A 20,243-nucleotide genomic window follows, 5' to 3' on the forward strand; every position below is an offset into this window, starting at 1 on the left:
GCTGCTAAAGAACAGTCGCGTGGCCGGCAAGAACAAACAATCTCCCGCAATCCGGTCAGCTACACCGCAGCTCACGCTTTTCCATCGATTCGCGTCTCCGCTATGAACACGTTTGGCACGGGCTGGGATGGAGGCAATTCCAGTTCGCCGTCATAATGTGAACGACACGGCGCAGTCGTGCGAGGCAATAACGCTACGTGTTCATAGCGTTCTGACTGTCCCGATGTACGCACGCGGCTGCTTTTAAGCAGTGAACGTGACGTAACGTGCATCAAAGTGGCGCAACCGAATTTTTTTTTTGTTAGTGTAACGACCTCGATGCACGGAAGGAGGGCTTACTGTGTTGTTTGCGTTGAACTGAACCATATAGCCATTTTATCAGCAGTAATACTGAAATCGACGTGGAATAATAATCTGTGACGCGTTTTCCCAGTGGGTTGCAACAATTCTTATGGGTTAACTGTGTGTAATGATTTCTTTTGAACTAACATCCGTATTCACTGGGAAGGTTTTTTTTTTTTTGCTTTTTTACTCAATACGTATTTTCTTGCTGTCTCTAGCAGCTTGTGACCCTTTGGTGTCATGCCCAACAATCGTTGGAATTTATCTTTAGTCGCATCAAAGGTGAGGTAGAATTCAGACTGAAGTTTGCTAACACATGGTGTTTAACGTTTAGTGCTAAACCATAAGACAGCAAGCAAGTGCGCTGAGAAGATTCCTGCTCAGGTTTTTTGCTTACTTAGCATTCATAAACTTGACCAAATATAAAAGGACCAAATAAGCTTAATACAACTAAGGAAAAAAGCTTTGATTACAACAACTCATTTCTCCTAAAAATAAATGATGAAGTCTGTTTGTCAGTCTGAGACGAACGCACCGCAGCACTAAATTTCCGGCTCGACAAGAGACCGCGCACGCACGCACGCACGCACACACGCACACACGCACGCACACACACACATTTTTGACTATTCACAGGATCAGAAAACCCCGATGGGTAAATATCAGGCGCCGAGGAACCATGCAGTTAAAAGATTTGCGGCCGTGTGCAGATGCCGGTGAATGTAGGCTTCGTGTTTGCTTTGCGCCTAGGACTCCTATCTTGCGTTGAATCAACAGCTGCTGCGAAGCCCAACAGGCCAAATATGGCTTAGTTCGGAGGACTGTTGGGTTTGCTGGTGATGCATTGTGAATATTGCGCTGAGCGGAAAATTGGCAGGAAAAGAAGAGAGCCGAGGCAGACAGCAGGACAGACTCACCTTGCTCGGCACGTCGAGGAAGCCATCAGCCTGCAGCACAAAATGCGTCGTTCACTCGTAGAAAGATTAGATAAATAAAGCACCCGTTGTAGAAGTGCACCCGGCTTAGCACAGTGCACGCTCCACTCAGCGCAATGTTCACAAGCCTAATACAATCCTTTTTCAGTCATAGCGTACATGGATGCCGCTGTATACAGCAACTTCGATGAAGAGGACGACGCTTAAAAACATTTAGGAGTTGAATTACAACATCTTCCGGCACATTTCGTCTTCAAGGTGTTATACTTTTTTTTTTTTTTTGCTAACCGTAACATAAAAGCGTAAGAGCTGCGGCCACAGCGCCACAGGTGCAACTACTTTGTATGCGTCAGCGATATTGCAAAAGCCGGTTGCCCAGCACAACTGCAACAATGGTTTGAGCGAGCCCGTCAGGAGCTCTTTCCGCTTCACCAGCTGCAGAATGTCGCAATAACGCATTCTTTGCGTCCCTTGGTGGTACAGGATAAAAAGGAATGCTCTTCCACGATTACGTTTTGTTGAAGCTAACGTGACATGTCTCTCTCTCTCACCATAGCACTCACCATTTCACGCACAGATGGTTCTCAAGAGCACAGCCCATTGATCCGTGACCGTTAGAGTCGTATGCGCAAGCGCAGGCGCAGATATCTCCCCCGAATGAACAACTGTTAAACTATGCTTCACTGTCAAACTACTGGCTTTTCCTTGAGCGCCACTAACACACATCAGGCGCAGCAGGACTACGTACTCAAAAATAGATAAAATAATGAAATTTGACTTTCAAGAATTACAGGCGTAACTGTTGAAGAGGTCGGAATACTTACTTTTGAAGCTGGACTGAATGTTTTGCCTCTGCAAAGCAAAAGTAAAATATTGGTCATTGAGTATATATATTGAGCATACATATGGTGTGGGATAACAAAAAATAAATGACAGTGTCGATGGGAAATGCCTTTTTTTTAAGAACGTTGGATGGTTTTCTTATTATACTCGCCAGAGATTAGATTTTAAAGGGTGAAATCTGAAGTCACGAGGGACCGAGATTGTTATCGCTTTGTATACTACACATAGAACGGATCTTTTTATTGCTGGTGACCTACTTCCAGAGGATACATTTCATTTTTCGCTATGTTAAGCACCGCGTGGCTAATGAAAAAAAAAAAGCTCTTTCCGGAACGACCGCACATTCAACGCTAAGCTGCACTCGGGTCATTAGGCTACACACGAAACCGTATATAATAACAAAAGAAAGCGGAGCTAGATGATCTCCAACATCCGAAACAGAGCACCTGTGTTCCTTTTAAGCTATGTTGCGCAACCGCCGCTCTAAAAAGTTAAAGGACGCCGAATATTAAAATATTTCACGCATATCCTGATTCTTATTTTTCTTGTGGATTCCCCGCTTTTTATTCCAATTCAACGAATAAGCTTGATTTTGTTATAAAAATTAACTCTATCTGACACTGAAGCAGTATGTTGTTACAATAAGAGTCCATCCCAGTCATGGAAGAAAAATTCCTAGAAAAAAAAATTTTTGTTCAAGGTGAACAAATTTCTTTCAGAGTACATATGAAAGGCATAAATGTAAGTCAACAACTGCTTAACCCATAGTAGTGAAATTTGCCGCATTTGAGAGAAAATACAATGTTCTATCTATTTCAGAAGAAGAAGTGTGATTTAAGGACTTTCCTTTTAACATCAGTTTGTAAATATCGCTAAGTCTAAAAAAATTGAATCACCAAGCTTGTGACCCGTAGCTCTGCGGAATTCGGAATTCTGCAGTAAACTGCATCTGTTACGGCGTCTGAAGCGGACGACATGATTCCTTAGTTTACAGCTTGCCTAGAATCATTACGCTGTTTACGTAGAGTTTGTAGGAGTCCTGCTTCCAAATTAAGTATATATTTTATGGCGTTATATATTATAGGAACTTCGCCCGCCTTCGGGTATCATAACAGATACAGTTGACAAAATTGTGATATCACTTTCTTTTTAACTTACAGAGTTGTAGTTTTAATGCTTTTCTTTTTCATTTCTCGGCATTCAGCAATTTTGTAAAATAATTCCTTACCTAAATAGCAATATTTCGAGCTGAACTCACTAAGATTTTATTTCAAAACAACATTTTCTTATTGGCCAGCCACCTTCACTGGTAATGTGGTCCCTATAAGGAGCGGTCGGTTTCTGCGCGTGAGAATCACTGTGCATACAAAGTGGTTTGTGAATTCTGGTGTGACTTTCCACTATGGGAATATCGGAACATTTTCAACAAATCTCGTCGAAAGCGGTGAAGTGAAAGACGTCCAAGACAATTTATCCACTCCCATGCATTTATATGGCAGCTTCCGAGAAAAGCATCCCTTTAGGGTCTGTGGTCGTAGACGCTTCTTTAGCTTCATAGTTAAAAGGGCACCTATATCCTCCGGAGATTAATATAGTGTGAAAACAGGCCAGCTGTGGCAGCAACAGCGCCCCAGCGAATTTAAATTTACACCTTTGACTAGATCTTTTTGTGGTGGCCTTATGCAATCGGAGGGCTACAGCGCTACCGATGAAGAAAACCACCGCGTGTGAATTTTGAACATGGATAATACGGTATCGCGCATGACTCGAGTAGCTGCGTCGAAGTACCACACCTGGGCCGCTCCGCCGCTTCAGATAAATGTGACCCATGGTCACTTGCAAGGGCGACCTACACCTTCTTTAAAACAAACAGTTCGTTAATGAAAAATTCTCACCATTACCTTCCAGAACGACGCCTTTACAGTTAAGTTCGAAAGATTCTTTTCTAAAACGTTGAAAAACTAGTGCGCCCACCTTTACGCCTCCGCCGACGCTTCCAGTGTCTCGCAGCAGTCAGTGAGACAATGACAAAAACAAGTGCGACGACTGCTGTAACGAGAAAGCCCAAAACGTGGCCTGGTAGCTTCACCGCGTTGGAGTCTGCAAAGCAAAGAAAGAGTCCAACCGGAAATATAAATAGAGCAATTAAAACAATGCACGTACGTTGGAACTTGCGATAATACAGACATTTTTTGGTTACTGTGTCATCTGCAGGAGTAACTAACGTGTCCCTGGTCGCCTTGTTAGTGAGGCTGCTGCGTGCTGAGTCGGCAGGAATTTTCAGCAGATGAGATTACATGATACGAACCTGCCAATATAATTTCATTTCTTTAGGATTTAAGCTTTGTCACGTGACGAAAGTGGACGCTCATTATGTTCATGCGAAGGTCATAAGAACTATATACAACGTGTTTTTGCAGGGAGCAATTGCCGGTCAACTTTAGGGAACTCGTACGCTATTAAAAGACCACAATCATATTTGCAAAGACAAACGCAGCGGCTAAGGCAAACCTTTTCCCAGTAGTTTCTCCTGCTCGTGAGAATAAAGCATTGCATAAGTTGCCATTAGAACAAATGACAGCATTAATTGTCACAAAAAAATCAAATGTGACAAACAAAATCAGTGTTGGATGTTAAGCTCGGGCAGTAGAGGCACACTTTCTTCATATGAGTAGAAGAAACGGAAGACGAAACGGGGAAGACGAATTCAAAGCAGTGCTTCTTCTTTTTCGCACTTTTCTCCTCTCGAGTTCTTTCAGTATACTGTGCTTGCTAGATCGCTCAGTTAATCAGATGCTTCTTGTGTCTCGTCGTCTGGAGCGTTCAGTCACTCAAACACTTTTTTAACGTATGCGTTAACGCAGCCGCACATGTGTGCACAGATGGTGATGTTGTATATATATATATATATATATATATATATATATATATATATATATAGACGGATAATGCTTGTCAAGCTGCGTGGATTACTCGGACAGCTTTATTAGGCGCTTAAAACCCTTCGTAGGGCTATACTTAGTGCTTAGTTTGCCACGCAATCGCACAAACTCGGACTCAGCCTGCAGACATAGTATCATAGTATTTGCCTAAATGGTATCCTTGTATCCTGCATCAATAGTATTCCTTGTCTTCTTAAACTATGCACCACATATTGTATTTACTCAATGATGAAACGCACATTTCTTGCAAGAAAATTTATCAGACTTGCATGCGGGTTAGCATCGAGTAAAGGAGAACTCTAGAAGTGACAGCCTATCGTCATTCGCGTTAAAAGTTACTGTGAGTTAGCCTAATCCACACGTCACTGCAGATGTGCGCGCTTCGGCAATGTTTATGCTCGTTTCATCAGTTATTTATACTGTCATGGTCTTCGAGGCGTCTCACAAATACGGTATATTGACTGCTATCGATCGCCGGGAAGATGACACGTTATATTTTTTTTCGATGGAGGGCGGCTTTACGACATAGAAATAAACTTACAAACATAAAAACCTTATACTGGCCAGTTCATAGTGATAACCAACACGTGTACCCACTCAAAAAAGAATTTCCTCTAACACCTTACGGTATCCGGTTCCTTCCTTTCAAAAAGACAATCAGTAATGCACCATATGATTTGTTTATGTTATTAGGACTGTATTCATTATGGAGAAGCCGAATGATCGACAGACATGCCGAGCCACCCCGCTCGACAAGGTCTGTCTTTCGAGAAGAGGCTGCTCAAGTGCGGAGTGTTGTTGCAACCTTTGACCCCGTTCCTGAATGGATTTCGTATCTGGACGCTTGTGTTTGTTTACCCGATTTTTGAACTTTCATTCGACTGCCTAGCGTGTGTGAATTTGTTTTGTCATGTATGTATATATGTAACACAAATAATTTTCGCATATAACTACTAATATTTCCATGCAATAAAGAAAAAAAAACTGGGGTGGCTCAGTCAGCTAAGGCGTTGCGCTGCTGAGCACGAGATCGCGGGATCGAATCCCGGCCGCGGCGGCCGCATTTCGATGGAGGCGAAATGCAAAAACGCCCGTTTGCTTGGGTTGTAGTACACTTTAAAGAACCCCAGGTGGTCAAAATTATTCCGGAGCCCTCCACTACGGCGTGCCTCATAATCAGAACTGGTTTTGGCAAGTAAAAAAAAAAAAAAACCAACACGTGTACCGCGGCGATGAGTGATACTCGCGTCTCTCGGTAGTTCATTTGCTTTGAATTTTCTTTTCACCGTGAGAACAAATCGTCATTACTATTTCTCTTTTACTATAAAAAACTGGTGACGAGCACTCGTGGACATTGCATTTCTTTAACTTCTGGTCGGTAAAATCAAGTGCGCGCTACAATCGAAGGCCCATTAGAATCAAGTAAATGTGGTATCCCACCAATGTATTAAGTTACATTTCTACTGCATTGTGGCCTTCGTTTCTTTTTTCATTATTTTTATTTTTGATCCCGTATCTCTTCTAATTGTTGACGCTTTAGGTTTAGCACAGGTCCGCTCTTTCTGCCTAGTGTGCTCTTGTCTTACAGTTATTTGTTGTTATTTTCCTTAAGAACCACTTACAACTCCTTGTTTGCCCAAGTTGCTGTGGTGGAAGAGACGCTCTATTTAAAAACTGACAAAAGAAAGGCCTCCCACATGCGTGTCTTCAACGCCTTGTGTTTCCGCAAGAATCTGCCATAGCCCACAAGGAAGCTTCACGCCTTCTTACATTTCTAAGGGATGAATGCCCCAGTGACAATGTAAGAGACGCTCAAGCGGAGCAATTGGCGGCCTCGATCGCAAAGCTAAGCCTACCTGTAGCTACAACACATCACCAGCGCATCTCTTGACGCCGCTCGTACAAGCTACACTCACCGATGGGGGGAGAGGGCTTGTGCAGTAGCGATAATCCGGCGGGAAGGTGCACTTCCGCGTCGGCACTTCGGCCTTGCGAGTTGGCTGCGTAGACGCGGACCAGCAATGAACCCTCCTTGGGCAACCCTGCGAAGCTGAACTCCGGCCGCCCGGAGTCGCTGGCGTTTCGCAACAGCGCAGGCGGCGACGTCGCCGTTCCGTCAACGAGCAGCTCGGCGAAGAAAGTCACCGGGAGTCCGCCTGTGGAGCCCGGAGAGCAGGTGACCGCCATGCCGTCTTGACTTTGAGCAGTCACCGTGCAGTTGTGAGGACTCCCCGGAGGTGCTGCCGAAATCGCGACGAAGAACGAAAGAAAGAAGGAAAGGAATGAAGCAAGGAAGAAACGAAAGAAGGATGCAAGCAAAGAAAGAAGGAAATGACATCAGGGATTGAGGAAGGAAAGAAGGTAGGAAGGAAGGCAACAAGGAAGGAATCAAAGAAGAAAGCAAGAAAAAGGAAGGAAGAAAAAAACGAAGGAATAAAGAACGAAGGAATAAAAGAAAGAGAGGAAGGAAGGAGGCAGTGAAGGAAGGAAGCAAGAAATCAATAAATGAAGAAAGGAAGAAGCCAAGAAACGCCTTCAAAAGTAGCAAATTCCCAGAGACAGCAGGCACTCAAAGTCCGAATTAGCTATGCTTAAGGGTTGCGAAAGGGTATGCATGTGGGCAAAACACTTCATTAGGTAAAACGGGTATGCTAAGCCTAAAAAATTGGGACTTGATATAGAAACACTGTCAGGAATTTCTGCGGACATGTGTAAAAGAGTGAAAATATTTCCTATACATATGCTTCACCGTCGCTACGCGTAGGAATCTGGCTATTGCGCGGCGCGCAGAAAAAAAATATGGCCACACTCAGGGAGCGTTAATTACTGCGTAGTTGTTTACTTATTTTTCTTATTTCCTTATTACAGCCGAGATGGAGATTAATCTAGCGCTTTAATTTCGGCAATATTCAATCTTGCTTGAGCGCCGACACCCACCGGGCGGCACGATGCGGAAGATGCACGGGTCCCTCTGCTTTCCCACGTTGTTTGATGCCCAGCAGAGCAGCAGGCCGTACTCCAGCTCCCTGCTGGCAACAGCCCGCGCGAGGGCCCGGGTTCCGTTCACCGCCAGGCTGTTGATGCGGCCCGCACGCTTCGTGGTGTTGGCCAGCCACTCGAAGTGTAGCTCGTCGCTAGGGTTGGCGCGTACCTCGCAAGCGACGCGGAGCTCGGGTGACGCAGCGTACTCTTCCCTTTGACCCTCGGCACACTCGGGAGCGTCTGCTCGCGCGGAAAAAAAGTGGGAGGAAAGGAACCGAACGGAAATGGAATTAGATGAGGCGTAGCTGAATAAATAATGTTTGTCAATTTAGCACCGATTATCTCAACAGCTTTTCACCGGGCATACTGCTTACATGTACCGGAAAGCACAAAGTGATTCTGGATTGGTGAAACAGATGGAATATGGGGCTATTAAGTATAGATATTTTTTACGCGCATGCAGCTAATGAACAACAAAAACAAGACCACGGTTTCGAATCACAGGGCCCTCGGAATGCTGACACGAATTCGTCGCTACCACAGTAAACAAATTGGGCGTAAACAGAACGGTTATCGCTGCCGCCTATCGGCCCCTTTTTCTGGCCGCTCTCCCCACGCTTGCATGTGTAAGCAATACACGTGCCTCCTGTCTATCTTTCCATTCTTCTATACAGCTTCTCTAGCTAACTGAATAGTTTTTTAGCCAACCTAATTTTCTCTCGAATTCATTTTTATTGTTTTGTCAGGATGAATCTTGAGCACCTTTTATTAGCTGTTGGCCGACCTCTCTGCCTTTCTGTAAACAAATTTCTCTCTCTCTTTTTCTTATTAGCTCTTCTTTAACCACAGGCGTTTGTTACGGATACACTTGAGCGGCTTTTTATTCGTGATGATAACATTTTTGTCTCCACTTACATTGCACGGAGAGCCTCAGTTGGTTGCTGAAGCTTTCACCGAAACGGTTAGAGGCGAGGCACTCGTACAAGCCTGAGTGAGCTCTGGTTACATTGCTCAAGTGAAGCACTTCGTCTCTCCACTCCAGCAGCTGCCCGTCGCGGCGCCACCAGACGGCGTTCACGGTGGGGTTGGCGCTCCAGTCACAGCGTAGCGTGGAGTTGTCACCCTCGTGTGGACGAAGGTCGGAAGCAGTGAGCGACAGCTGTGGTGGATCTGCAACAAGCGACGGTAGGAACAATACGGCAGACTTCAGGCAGTCATTGAAAAAAAAAAAAATTAAGCCATGCTTTGTAGGCAATGGCTTGGCGTAGCCTCTGCGAAATATTTCGCCTTTCGCATTGGAATGACCGACAGCGCTACATGTGATGACTGTGGTCGCGAGGAGACCCTAGAAAGCATTTTGTGTGACTGTCTTCGATGCAGTGAACAGAGAGAACCTCTTGCGACTGCGCTAGCTAGCGTTGATCTCAGACCGTTGTCAAACCAAATCGTATTAGGATGCTGACCTCATAAGCCATCGCAGCAGTGGGCGGCTGAAGCATTGATTTAAAGAAACCTGCACAGATGTTTTCGGCCTCAAATGGTGCTCAATGCGCTGCACGTGATGCTGTGCTGTGATTCCTATATATATATATATATATATATATATATATATATATATATATATATATATATATATATATATATATATATATGTGTGTGTGTGTGTGTGTGTGTGTGTGTGTGTGTGTGTGTGTGTGTGTGTGTGTGTGTGTGTGTGTGTAAAATACGATATTAAGTATGCTGGCAATCTGTTGCATACGTTTATTTTGTAAGTAAGTGATGGTGACACGATGGTGGTGGCGGTGAGAACAAGTACTTTTTACGCATTATATTAGTATGTGCCTTCTTCGCCCTCTTTGCCACTATAATATATCACTTCACAAAGAAAAAATGCCTCGTACACAAGCTTATTTATCAACTCACACTGAACATCAAGCACAAATGAATCGCTGATCTCGCTTCCTGGAAGGCTCGGGTTGTCTGCACGGCATGTTAGCTGCAAACCATGGTCCTGGGCTCGGACCACAAAGCTCACGGCGCTGAGTGTCAGTCCCGGCTCTCGAGACAGCAGGCGATCGTGCTGCAGTCGCTCGCCTCCCTTGAACCAGGCCACTTGAGCCACGGGACGCGCGCCCCGTGCTTGGCACCGTGCCTCGGCCACCTCGCCTGCCACCAGGGTGGCGCCACCAGAAGGGGTCGATAGTGTCGGCAACGACACCTTCACCTCCGTGGGTTTCACTGCTCCCGTGACATAGGAGATAGAAATGATGGTTATCAAGTGTAAGGCACCTGCAAAACATGATGTGAAAAGCCGCAGGACATGAATCAAAAGCGTACCTCTTCATATGTTATTCTGACGAAGCACGAAAGGATTCTGTTGCCTTTTCTGAATCTTGCCATTTGATAAGCACTCAACACTGAGATGGAAAACATGGCCAGAAGCATTGCTCAATAATCGATCTCGTCTTCAAATAAAGAAAAAGGTCAAATGCCTACTGCTGTGACCCCAAAGATTTGGTGTCCTGCTTTGAACTCTTGATTTATATGCCGAACCAAATGTGCGTTTCATTCTTCGCATGAATGACCTATGAATCCTATGAACCTATGAATCTTGACTATGTGTATCCTGCGATACACCACAAGTGCATTTCTTAATATTTCTTTACAAGCATTTGACATATAGAGTCGGTATACGCAAAGTTTCGCTTGCGTGAAAATAAATGTCATTTGCGATTTGCTGTCATCCCAGTGATCATATTGAGACCATGCTGCTCATTGCCATTAATATAGGGCGTCCGAGGAAATGCCAAAGGGGGAACACTTACATTACAGAACTTTTGTGAAAATGGACCGCGTTGTCAATCTGATTACGTAGAAGGAACACTACGACGGCTTATAAAATAGATGTGACACTCCTGTCTGTCAATTAAAACACATGAATCACGAGCTCGAGAATTGCAGAGATTCGGTCTTGTTGATGCGATGTATTGCAAGGAAGAGCGCAAATACAACATGGAGTGAGGAACGAACAAGACACATGTGCTACAGGAGCACGACACACGAGCTCACTCTGCAAACTCACGAGTGAGATCCAGCTTAAGCAGGGCCGTCAGCTCCTCGGTCAGGTTGTTATTCGAAGCAGTGCACTGAAGCGCGACGAGAAGGTCTCGTCGTCGTAGCGGGCCCAGTCGTAGCTCGTTCCGCACGACCCCTTGAGGCCACAGCACAGAGAAGCTGGCGTCCAGTAATTCACCGTCCTTGTACCAGACTACTTCAGGTGGGGGATCTCCTGGAGGACAAGGTCAGAGCACTTTGCAGAAATGTCGTGGAGGATTCGCTCATATGCACTTTCTGCCTGGCCGTATACAAGAAATTTCGTGCTGGTTTCCTGCACGCTGATCGCACTTCTGATGTCGACATTGTTTCGAAACACGGCGTCAAATCCCTTTGACGTTAGAACACACACACGCGCGCGCGCACCTAAGTATTGTGCAAATGATCATTATCGGTACATCAGCTCAGTCGTCAAACCAAACACAACACCCTACTTTGCGGCCGAGCCATGCCGCTTTGCATAGCGCTGTGCAAAATTATTGATATTGATGACCTGACACAAAGATCTGGCTGCGGTCCTGGTTCGAAGTCTGGAAGAGAATGTTGGTGCCGTAAAAAATTGCAATAGTGGTTCGCGATTTTGCGATGTGGGGAATCTATCGCAGCATTTCAAAGGTGTCGACTTCATTTATTGCAAAAAAAGCCCTAAAACATTTCTACCCAAACTGAATGAGCAAATATTTTTCTGTGAGCCAGCGCTTTGCGCATTCTATATCTTCAGTTCAATTATCGTCCATGATCTCAAATAGTGGTGAAGGTGGTGCGCAGCAGCTATAGTTTAGGCGAATTTTCTTTCAGCGCTTAGTATTATCACAAAAGATGCTGCGTCCGTGCAGAATCATGTGCTTGCCTGATGTTGCCCGCTCTATTTAATCTAAAGAGCCATGGGTAGCGTGATCTCTGTTGAATAAGTTCCTCCCATGCTTTTCAACCAGCCATACCTCAATCAACAAAAAACAGTCCTTCAAAATCATTATGCTTAGCTGAAAAAAAAAAAAAAACGTCAGCTGTCCTCAAATTCTCCTACAATTTTACCCACAAAAAGCGGGTGCATACACGGCGTATAGTAGATCTTATACGAGTGTTCTTGATACATTTATAATGCTACTAAAAAACCCGTCCTCTATATATCCGCGGCAACGAAATAAAATATAGCGAAATATGGCAGAGAGTGGCAGTTAATAATTTTTTTTTCTATGAACAAGTGGAAAGAAGCAGAATAGGCCGCAATGTTGCAATATCATAAACAAAACAGGCCTTCCTTTCGACGTGTCGCATTGCATAATCTTTCTTTCCGCCTGTCCAAACAGCGAATCCTCGGGCTACTAGTGTCTCCGTGGAATTCATCGCTCGTTTCTTACGCCGACAACTTTTGAAGAACAAAGAGACACCACCGCGACCTTCCGGTGCCCTCTTGTCGTCAACCGAACGTCTCATGAATAATATATTTACACAGCATCGCGAACGCTTAGCACAGCCCATGAAAAAGACAAGTTTGACAAAGCAATTCGATCACGTGACGCCTACACGTTCTTGTACAGCACAAAGAGGACATTCGTATTACAAAAGAGGTGGACGACATGATGCAGACACTCGTACAGTACCACTGTGTGTTACAAGCCGAGGTGTTTTCATTATATATTCGTTCCGGGGACTTTTTCGCTTTGTTTTATGGGTGACGGGCCATCTGGCGTCCCAGCCCGTCGTTGCTCCATATAGAACCAGACAGCAGGCGTCACTGCCTTCGCATGCCTTTTCCAACTTGCCACATTCCAATAACCTTGTTTCGAGACTGGCTAACTTGATTCTTTTAGTAAAACATGCTTCCTTTCGATGCCATGCCGAAAACAGAACGTTACTCCCATCTTCAGATTTATTTCTGTCTTTACAAACTTTCTGCCGTCGTTGCACAAGCTACAGAACCTTGGAAACGGCTCCAACGTTTTAAAAGACTCCATAAAATATGACACGAGCAAGAGTTGCTTCAAGAGGGCAAATTAGAAGACAGCCACGATGATTACATGCATAGCATTTACCTATCGCTCTCTCCCATTTTTCGTTCCTAGACGTCGGTGCAATCAATGTCCATAGTCATCGGTTACAATCCATTCGCAACGATTCGTAAATTAAATGTGTGCCACAAAGTAACTACTAAAAATGTAATTAGGTAATTTTCCTAAATTAGTCGATTGTGCGTTTCGATCTCTTGTGCAAGTAATGTCCGCCTTTTTGAGTAATCAAGCTCGGTGAATAAAATATGATATCTGTCAGAGGTGATTTTTAATTATGTATGGTAAAAAAAAACACCCAGGCATATTCATTTACACACCTTGTGCTTCTTTAAAATGTTACGCGCATGAAACAAAGGAAGAAGTCATTGCACCCCTCAGTAGGAAGGCATCTTTAAGAACATATTGAACTTAAATATTGTTCCCAAGTTTTGCTCTGGGGTAGTGTCCTGATACATAGATATGTATGTGTTTTTTCAGGTGTCGGAAGAACGTTTTTATGATCTCTGCTGCACGCAGTTCTCCATCACCTTTTACAATGCAGCATGCGGGACGTTATTTTGAGTTGAAGATATTTTAAGCCATAACAGCAATTAAACACTGACCATATTTATATTTCAGGTTTGACAGAGATAGACCGAAAGCGCTATCTAGCCCTAACTGGTCACATCAAGCTGATCCTTTGGCGTTTCAGGAACTCGTGACAATGCTCATAAATGGTGGGCTTGAACAATTCATGTTAAATTCCCCTTTCAACTGACTTGAAATCCTACCCACATTTTGTGGATCGACAGATGTCTCGACAAAACGTTGGCCTCCATATTGTATCTCTACTTTGAAAATTGGCATAACAATTTTCATTTTGTTGTGTTTCTTTAGACCTACATTGCTGACAATACATATATTGTTCCGATGCAACCGATTTTTGCACGGAAAACTACCGAATACAAAGGAAGGGTGAGAATTCAAGGATGCATTCGCTCACCTCCCTCCACTTCACACACTAGAAGAACAGTGGCGCCCTCGTTGTATGGTCCAAGGACATCCACTTGTCTCTGGCCGTACTCGTCGAGAACGATCAGCTCCCTCGGTGGCACTGCAGATATGTAGAAACGAGAAACGAACGATAGCTGAACGTAACTTTGCGAGCCGTACTTATGGCGGAAGGAGAAGAAACGAATTTCACTTAGGGACGAGCGGTTCCTACTTGTTCAACCGTCCTGATTATGCTATGGTGAACTTTTGGCGCTTCTTTTCCATGAATGTTAGCGTCTTTCACTGAACAAATACAAAAATATCGATAATTTCAGTAAGAAAGAACTCCGCTCATACTTTGCACGCTTGTAATGTATCTGATGTAATGATTATTCTGCCTGTGGGTATGGTTCTGAGTATATAATATACAACCTGTTTCGTTTTCTTTTTTAGTAAATGTTAACCTTGTAAATTCAGTCTCATGCTATGTTGTACAGCTGGTGTTGCATTGTTTTGTATAGCTAGATTGCTAATGTAGTGTTGTTTAACATGCGCTTTCGTCCATGAGGAATTCCAGCGACAGTTGGAATTATGTAAATTATGTACATGTGCGCACACTGTTTGCTGTGCTATTGCCTTGCCTGGTCTTCTGGGTCACGTCAAGCTACGTATGTAGCTTTTAGCCCCAAAATGACCCTCCAGAATGTAAACTGGAGAATAAATTGATTTGATTTGATAAATGCTCGTGATGGACTATATAAGTTGTCTTTCATATGCCGTCAAATTCATCTAAAATGCTACTTAGAAATACTGTGCACGCTTTCTAAGAAAACTCCGCGAAACAGAAAGCACCAACCATGTATACTATTTACACCATTTCTAGCTTGTAGCAAATTCTGCATCCGATCTGGCGACTTTCGGTTCTTTCTGCCAATTTATGGCAAGTGAAGCCTTGGTTGCTACTGCGACACATTTTTCGTTGAAGTGTTGACTAACGACCCTCACCTATGACGCGTAGAACGGAGAACGTGACTTCAGTGCGCGCCTGGCGGTAGTCCACGCGGCAGCGGTATATGCCGGCGTCCTCGGCTTGGACGCGGGTCACTCGCAGCAGCGCGGGCTGGTGGCCGGCCTCGAAGCTCATCCTGGCGGCTAGCTCCTCGTCCTCTTCGCTGGGAAAGTGCCTAGCTCCTTGGAGAAGGCTGCCCCAGCGAGCGTCAACCGTGTAGACGGGAGTCGAAGAATTGTCTTTGTACCACAGGATCAGGGCGACGGGACGCTCTTCGTTGCCGTCAGGGGTGATGTTGCATGGGAGCCAGGCGTCACCACCCGCAACAGCTGTCACTTCGAAAGGGGCGTTGCTGGCTGCTGGATAGGAACCGCGGGAGGAGAAACAATTCTTTAGTAGAAGATGTAGAGGATAGCAGGACAAAAATACTGCGGCGCAAGTTATGCAAACACTAGACCGGCGCTAAGATGCTAATACAGAAGAACAATGCGATCCAAAAATAAAGAAAGGTGTAACGAACATTAAATTGGGTACCTGTCTTTACATTGACACATCCATATCATTATATTTTTAGTTTGTTTTTGTGGTGAGTGTCGGTTTCCCATTTGAAAAGGAGTAGCTGGCTAGATGGCTTAGTGCCACCTCCTCCTACCCCTCATTTCCTCGGCATATCCTTATTTACTCATTTCATATCATATCGCGTGACTGCTAAGCCGTGATGCAATACCCGGTGCAATGTTTTTTGCAGTAAGTCTTACACTAGGTAGTGTGGCATCGCTTTGAGCAAACATCCGCATGTGCGCACGAACATGAGAAACATCCTTTTGAGTGTCCTTTCGGTGATGAAATGGCGACAGACGATTTTTCTCCTCCTCTTTCCTGTCCTGCCTATCGTTTCGGAACACCGGCTTCGTTTAATCTTTATCAGTCGTGGCAGCTTTATAAGTCAGCTGCAGAGAGGGGCGACATGCAATAATTTTTGCAAGCGTCCAAGAAACCCGGAACATTATTCTCCGTACACACTATTCTTCTTTGCCAAAGCACTGGCGGAGTGGCTGAGAGAAAAGTATAAGTACTCTCAGCCACTCCGAATCCCTATAGGGCTGATGGTTTTAGGATTGCACATGACTTAACCATGTTTGTACTGTATGCGGATGTATACTGTATAGTGTGACCTATATGACAGGGAATAAAGAAAATAGAAAGACCATCCGGTGGAGGTATAATTTTCTACTGGCAATCTGCGGTCAGAATTTCGAATCCTTGGTGGAATCATTGTGAGATTTCCTCGTAACTTGTTTATGAAACACGGGTGGAGGCGAACGTCATAACAACCACTAAAGGGAATCCATAACAGCGGTCGCTGTAAAAGGAAACGCTACACTCTGCTGAACTTTATTATTATTATTATTATTATTATTATTATTATTATTATTATTATTATTATTATTATTATTATTATTATTATTATTATTATTATTGCCAAAGCTGCAGGGCCATGTCCCACAAGCCCTTGTTGGCTTACACAAGCCTGATGATAACTCTGTATACCGTTTTGGTAATAAAGATATTATTATTATTATTATTATTATTAGTAGTAGTAGTAGTAGTAGTAGTAGTAGTAGTAGTAGTAGTAGTAGTAGTAGTAGTAGTAGTAGTAGTAGTAGTATTTGATAAGGGCGATGAGCCGGTAATGTTAGGTGACAAGCCGGGAAATACCGAGAAAAATGGGACAATCTGGTACTCTTTTATTGGGCGCTCTACAACAGCCGCGTTTATTGATTCCGTGGTGTCAGTGGCATTACAATGTGGACTGATGCATCATGGAAAAAAAATTTACGTCGGCTGCAGTTGCAAGGCACAATTAAACACGTGTGCAAGGTCATCAGCATAAAGGAAAGTTATGGCATCTTTGGGTCGTCAGTTCAGAGCACTCCACAGGTAGCCCTCTTGTTCGGGCAGTCAAAAATAGCGCTCCGGCCACATTGAGTTGGTTCTTTCAGATCGCTGAAATTCGACTTACGTAGAGCACCCCGAGATGATCCCACCGACGACGTCGCAGCTATTGCAAGGTCCGGCTGTTTCCGGTCGCGCGAGGGGGCGCCAGCTCTGTGCAGCTTCTGTAAGCGCGCTTTTGCCGGTGTCTGCAGGGAAGTTTTGGCGGTTTCGTAATTGCGTTGGCGTGCTTTGTGTGCCTCGCGCGGATGGTGACGACGCTGAAACGTGAGGATTTGTCACCTTCACTTCTTTCTGGGTTGAGAGGCAAACAGGGGCACCATGTTATCATCTTATCTTGCTGTGCTGGCGTCGGACTGCCTTGCAAGCGACGGCCACTGCAGCAGTCGCTTTCGTAGCCCGCCACTTTTTGTTTGGCTTACGCTGTCGCTCGCCGTTATGCTATATTGCTGTGTGATGCGGCAGAGTTCAGTCGGGCATTCCCGAAACTTCTCCTGGGGCTCTATTCTGGACACGCATGGCGGCTGCACGGCCGCCATTATCCGCCATCTTGGCTGTTTCATTGGCTGTGCAGAGGTCACGTGTTTCGAAATTTGTGCCGGGAAACGGAAGTTTTGCAAAATGCAATTTTGTGTTTTCGTCAGAATGACGAAACGTGACGTGAAGCTGCAAGTTTTATCGACTAATACTTTTTTGTGGTCCTTGGCACCTATATTGCGACTTTAGCGCTTTAAAAAGAAAGTGGACGGTAGCGTGCAGAAGCCCGTGGAATGCATCTGCAATTTCGCGAATATGTGGTGGCGTTCCAAGATAGCTGGCATGTCAGCTTGTTCATTGGCTGAAAGAATATCCCGTGAGGAGCGTCACAGGAAGGGCTGTTTCGTAAACGTCAATTTGACGTTGCGTGACGTTGCGCTGGGCCGCCATTGCAGAGATTTTCCGCCATAATTTGTGGTCCGACGAGCCGCGCGAATTATGGTAATGAGCGACCATAAGCAGTGTCAGTCGTGAGGCATGCGTATCGCCGCATTTTTCCTGTCATTTGGGGCCATGAAAATTTTTTGTTCACAACGCGTGCTCATAGCATTTGCATCGCTTTCGACTGGTGTTGGCATTTGTGTTTTGAACCATCATTTCTAATAAAAACACGTTTATTTGAAATAATATTTGTTGAAACTAGCAAACTTCTTGCGACTTTTTGCACTTTTCGCTACTGCGTTTGCATTGTAATCAATATTAATGTCTTTTCGCGACATCAAAGGCTATGACAACGGCGAATTTTTAATTTATAAAAATAAATGTACGCAAGGCGGCGTCTTGATGTTTCCTCTCGCTGTGCGAGTAAGCAGCGAAGTGCACAAGAGATGGCAGTGCCGGCGTTTTCGTCGCTCAAGCGGATATCTGTGGCGCGCGCCACGCTATCGATGATATTCGGCCGCTTCTCAGCCAGACAAGTCGGGCGGAGTCACTTGCGGTTCATGAGATAGCGATAACGCGGCCTAGAGCGTGCGCTGATCATCACTGGCAGGTCGCGTATGTTGTCTCAAGGTAGAAAGCAAGCGCGTGGGCGCCAATATACGATGACTCATTCAGTTTCCCGAGGACACGCATCCTAGCTAATGAAGCAGACGACAGCCTGCGTGCATGCAGACGACGGAAGCGAGAAACGATTTTGATGGAATAATCGTATGCTTTGAGCTAGCTGCTTTATTTTTACTGGGGAGGAAAACTCTTTTGCTTTATCAACCACGCTAGTTTAAATGCCTACATTACCGTTTCTTAGGCGAAACGTCAAATTTGCGACACGTTACGAAAGCAAAACGGGGCTATGAGCGCCATTTTGTAAGCGTCGCGCCTACGTCACGCCTTGAAGAAAATGGCGGAATGTCCAGAATAGCGGCTCTGGTGCTTCGCTTCCTTTCCTCTGACTTCTCAGGATGTGGCGCGCCGTCCGTGTGGCGGACCGTGCTTTCTCTGAATCGGATCTCCAGCGTTTTGCAATTCGGTTCGGAAGACAGGATCTGCCACCCGGATTCAGCATTACGAATGACGCATCCCCTCTGACTGGCAATATTCCACTGCAGTCATTTCCGCTGCATCGGACATCAGACTGCCACTTCGCATTCGCCGAAAAGACGGGATGTCGGTGCCAAGATATGTGCATTGTTGTGTGAATCGCTTCAAGATTACCTGGGGTGGCTGTATTCTCGAGCAATCATTTTCGGGTATGTAATCACTTTCGCGAGATTTCGCAAGACTCGGCTCCAGCCCCATTGGGGTATATATGGTGTTTCAGCGAACACTTACAATTTTTTTAATTGCCTGTGGTGGCACAATTCTAGTCCATAAGCAGGTCTACTCGAAGGAGCGGGCATTACCTGCACAAAAAATTCAAATGCATACTCGAATAATTGACAAAATTTAATTATATAAGTTTTAACTAATTGCCTTAATGGCACATATTCCAATTTACACATTCTAGTGGGAGACACTGCAAGGCATATCCCCTTGAAAAGAATTGTGTGGATGAATCCATTTACGAGGTATGTGCCGTCAAATTTTTGGTAGAAATGCACTGTCGTTCCACTTATTTCTTGGTTAAACGTCGTGTTATGCATTAAAGCACAAAAGTAACATGAACGCCAATGCATTTCTCCGCAAAGTTCGGGAACTAATATCTCGAAACTGGTGTCATCCTGAGAATTCGCTCCAAGTAGACCCGCCTTGTGAACTGCCCGGCTAGAATTTGTAAATTGCAATAGGCGTCTTAAGATAATTAGTTAAAAACATAATTAGTAAAATTTTGGGAAGTAGTTGGTTATGCATTTCAATTTTGGGGGGGCTAGCAATGTCCGCCTCTTCTAGCAGACCAGCTGATGGACTAGAATTGAGCTATCTGCCGTATGCAATTAAAAAAAATTGTAAGGTTTCGCTGAAACACCCGGTGTACATCCGACAGCGTTCCTGGCGCTGTGCGCAGATAGCCAGGTTGGCACAGTGCCCGGAGCAAAGCTGCCGGCCGTATTTACGGACGCGTCCGCTGCCGACTCACATGTAATCTGGCGAAAGTGATCGTGCCCCAGCAAGTGATCGCTCGAGAATATCGCCCTTCCGGAACGCGTTTAACAGAGCAGAA

The 20,243-nt window shown here is 44.9% G+C and overlaps 1 protein-coding gene across 1 annotated transcript in view; it reads right to left on the bottom strand.

Annotated features, from left to right (window-relative positions):
• Window positions 1–20,243, bottom strand: part of LOC119457010 (hemicentin-2-like) — a 51,221-nt gene that overhangs the window by 3,168 nt on the left and 27,810 nt on the right. The window contains exons 2-10 of the mRNA XM_049668656.1: window positions 15,148–15,510; window positions 14,153–14,263; window positions 11,127–11,333; window positions 9,968–10,282; window positions 8,960–9,214; window positions 8,000–8,284; window positions 6,979–7,302; window positions 4,095–4,220; window positions 2,102–2,129 (exon numbers count right to left, since the gene is read on the bottom strand). Coding sequence (XP_049524613.1) covers window positions 2,102–2,129; window positions 4,095–4,220; window positions 6,979–7,302; window positions 8,000–8,284; window positions 8,960–9,214; window positions 9,968–10,282; window positions 11,127–11,333; window positions 14,153–14,263; window positions 15,148–15,510 — 2,014 coding nt within the window. The remainder of the gene's footprint in view (window positions 1–2,101; window positions 2,130–4,094; window positions 4,221–6,978; window positions 7,303–7,999; window positions 8,285–8,959; window positions 9,215–9,967; window positions 10,283–11,126; window positions 11,334–14,152; window positions 14,264–15,147; window positions 15,511–20,243) is intronic.

This window comes from Dermacentor silvarum, chromosome 6, assembly GCF_013339745.2.
Source record: "Dermacentor silvarum isolate Dsil-2018 chromosome 6, BIME_Dsil_1.4, whole genome shotgun sequence".
Classification (NCBI taxonomy): Eukaryota; Metazoa; Arthropoda; class Arachnida; order Ixodida; family Ixodidae; genus Dermacentor; species Dermacentor silvarum.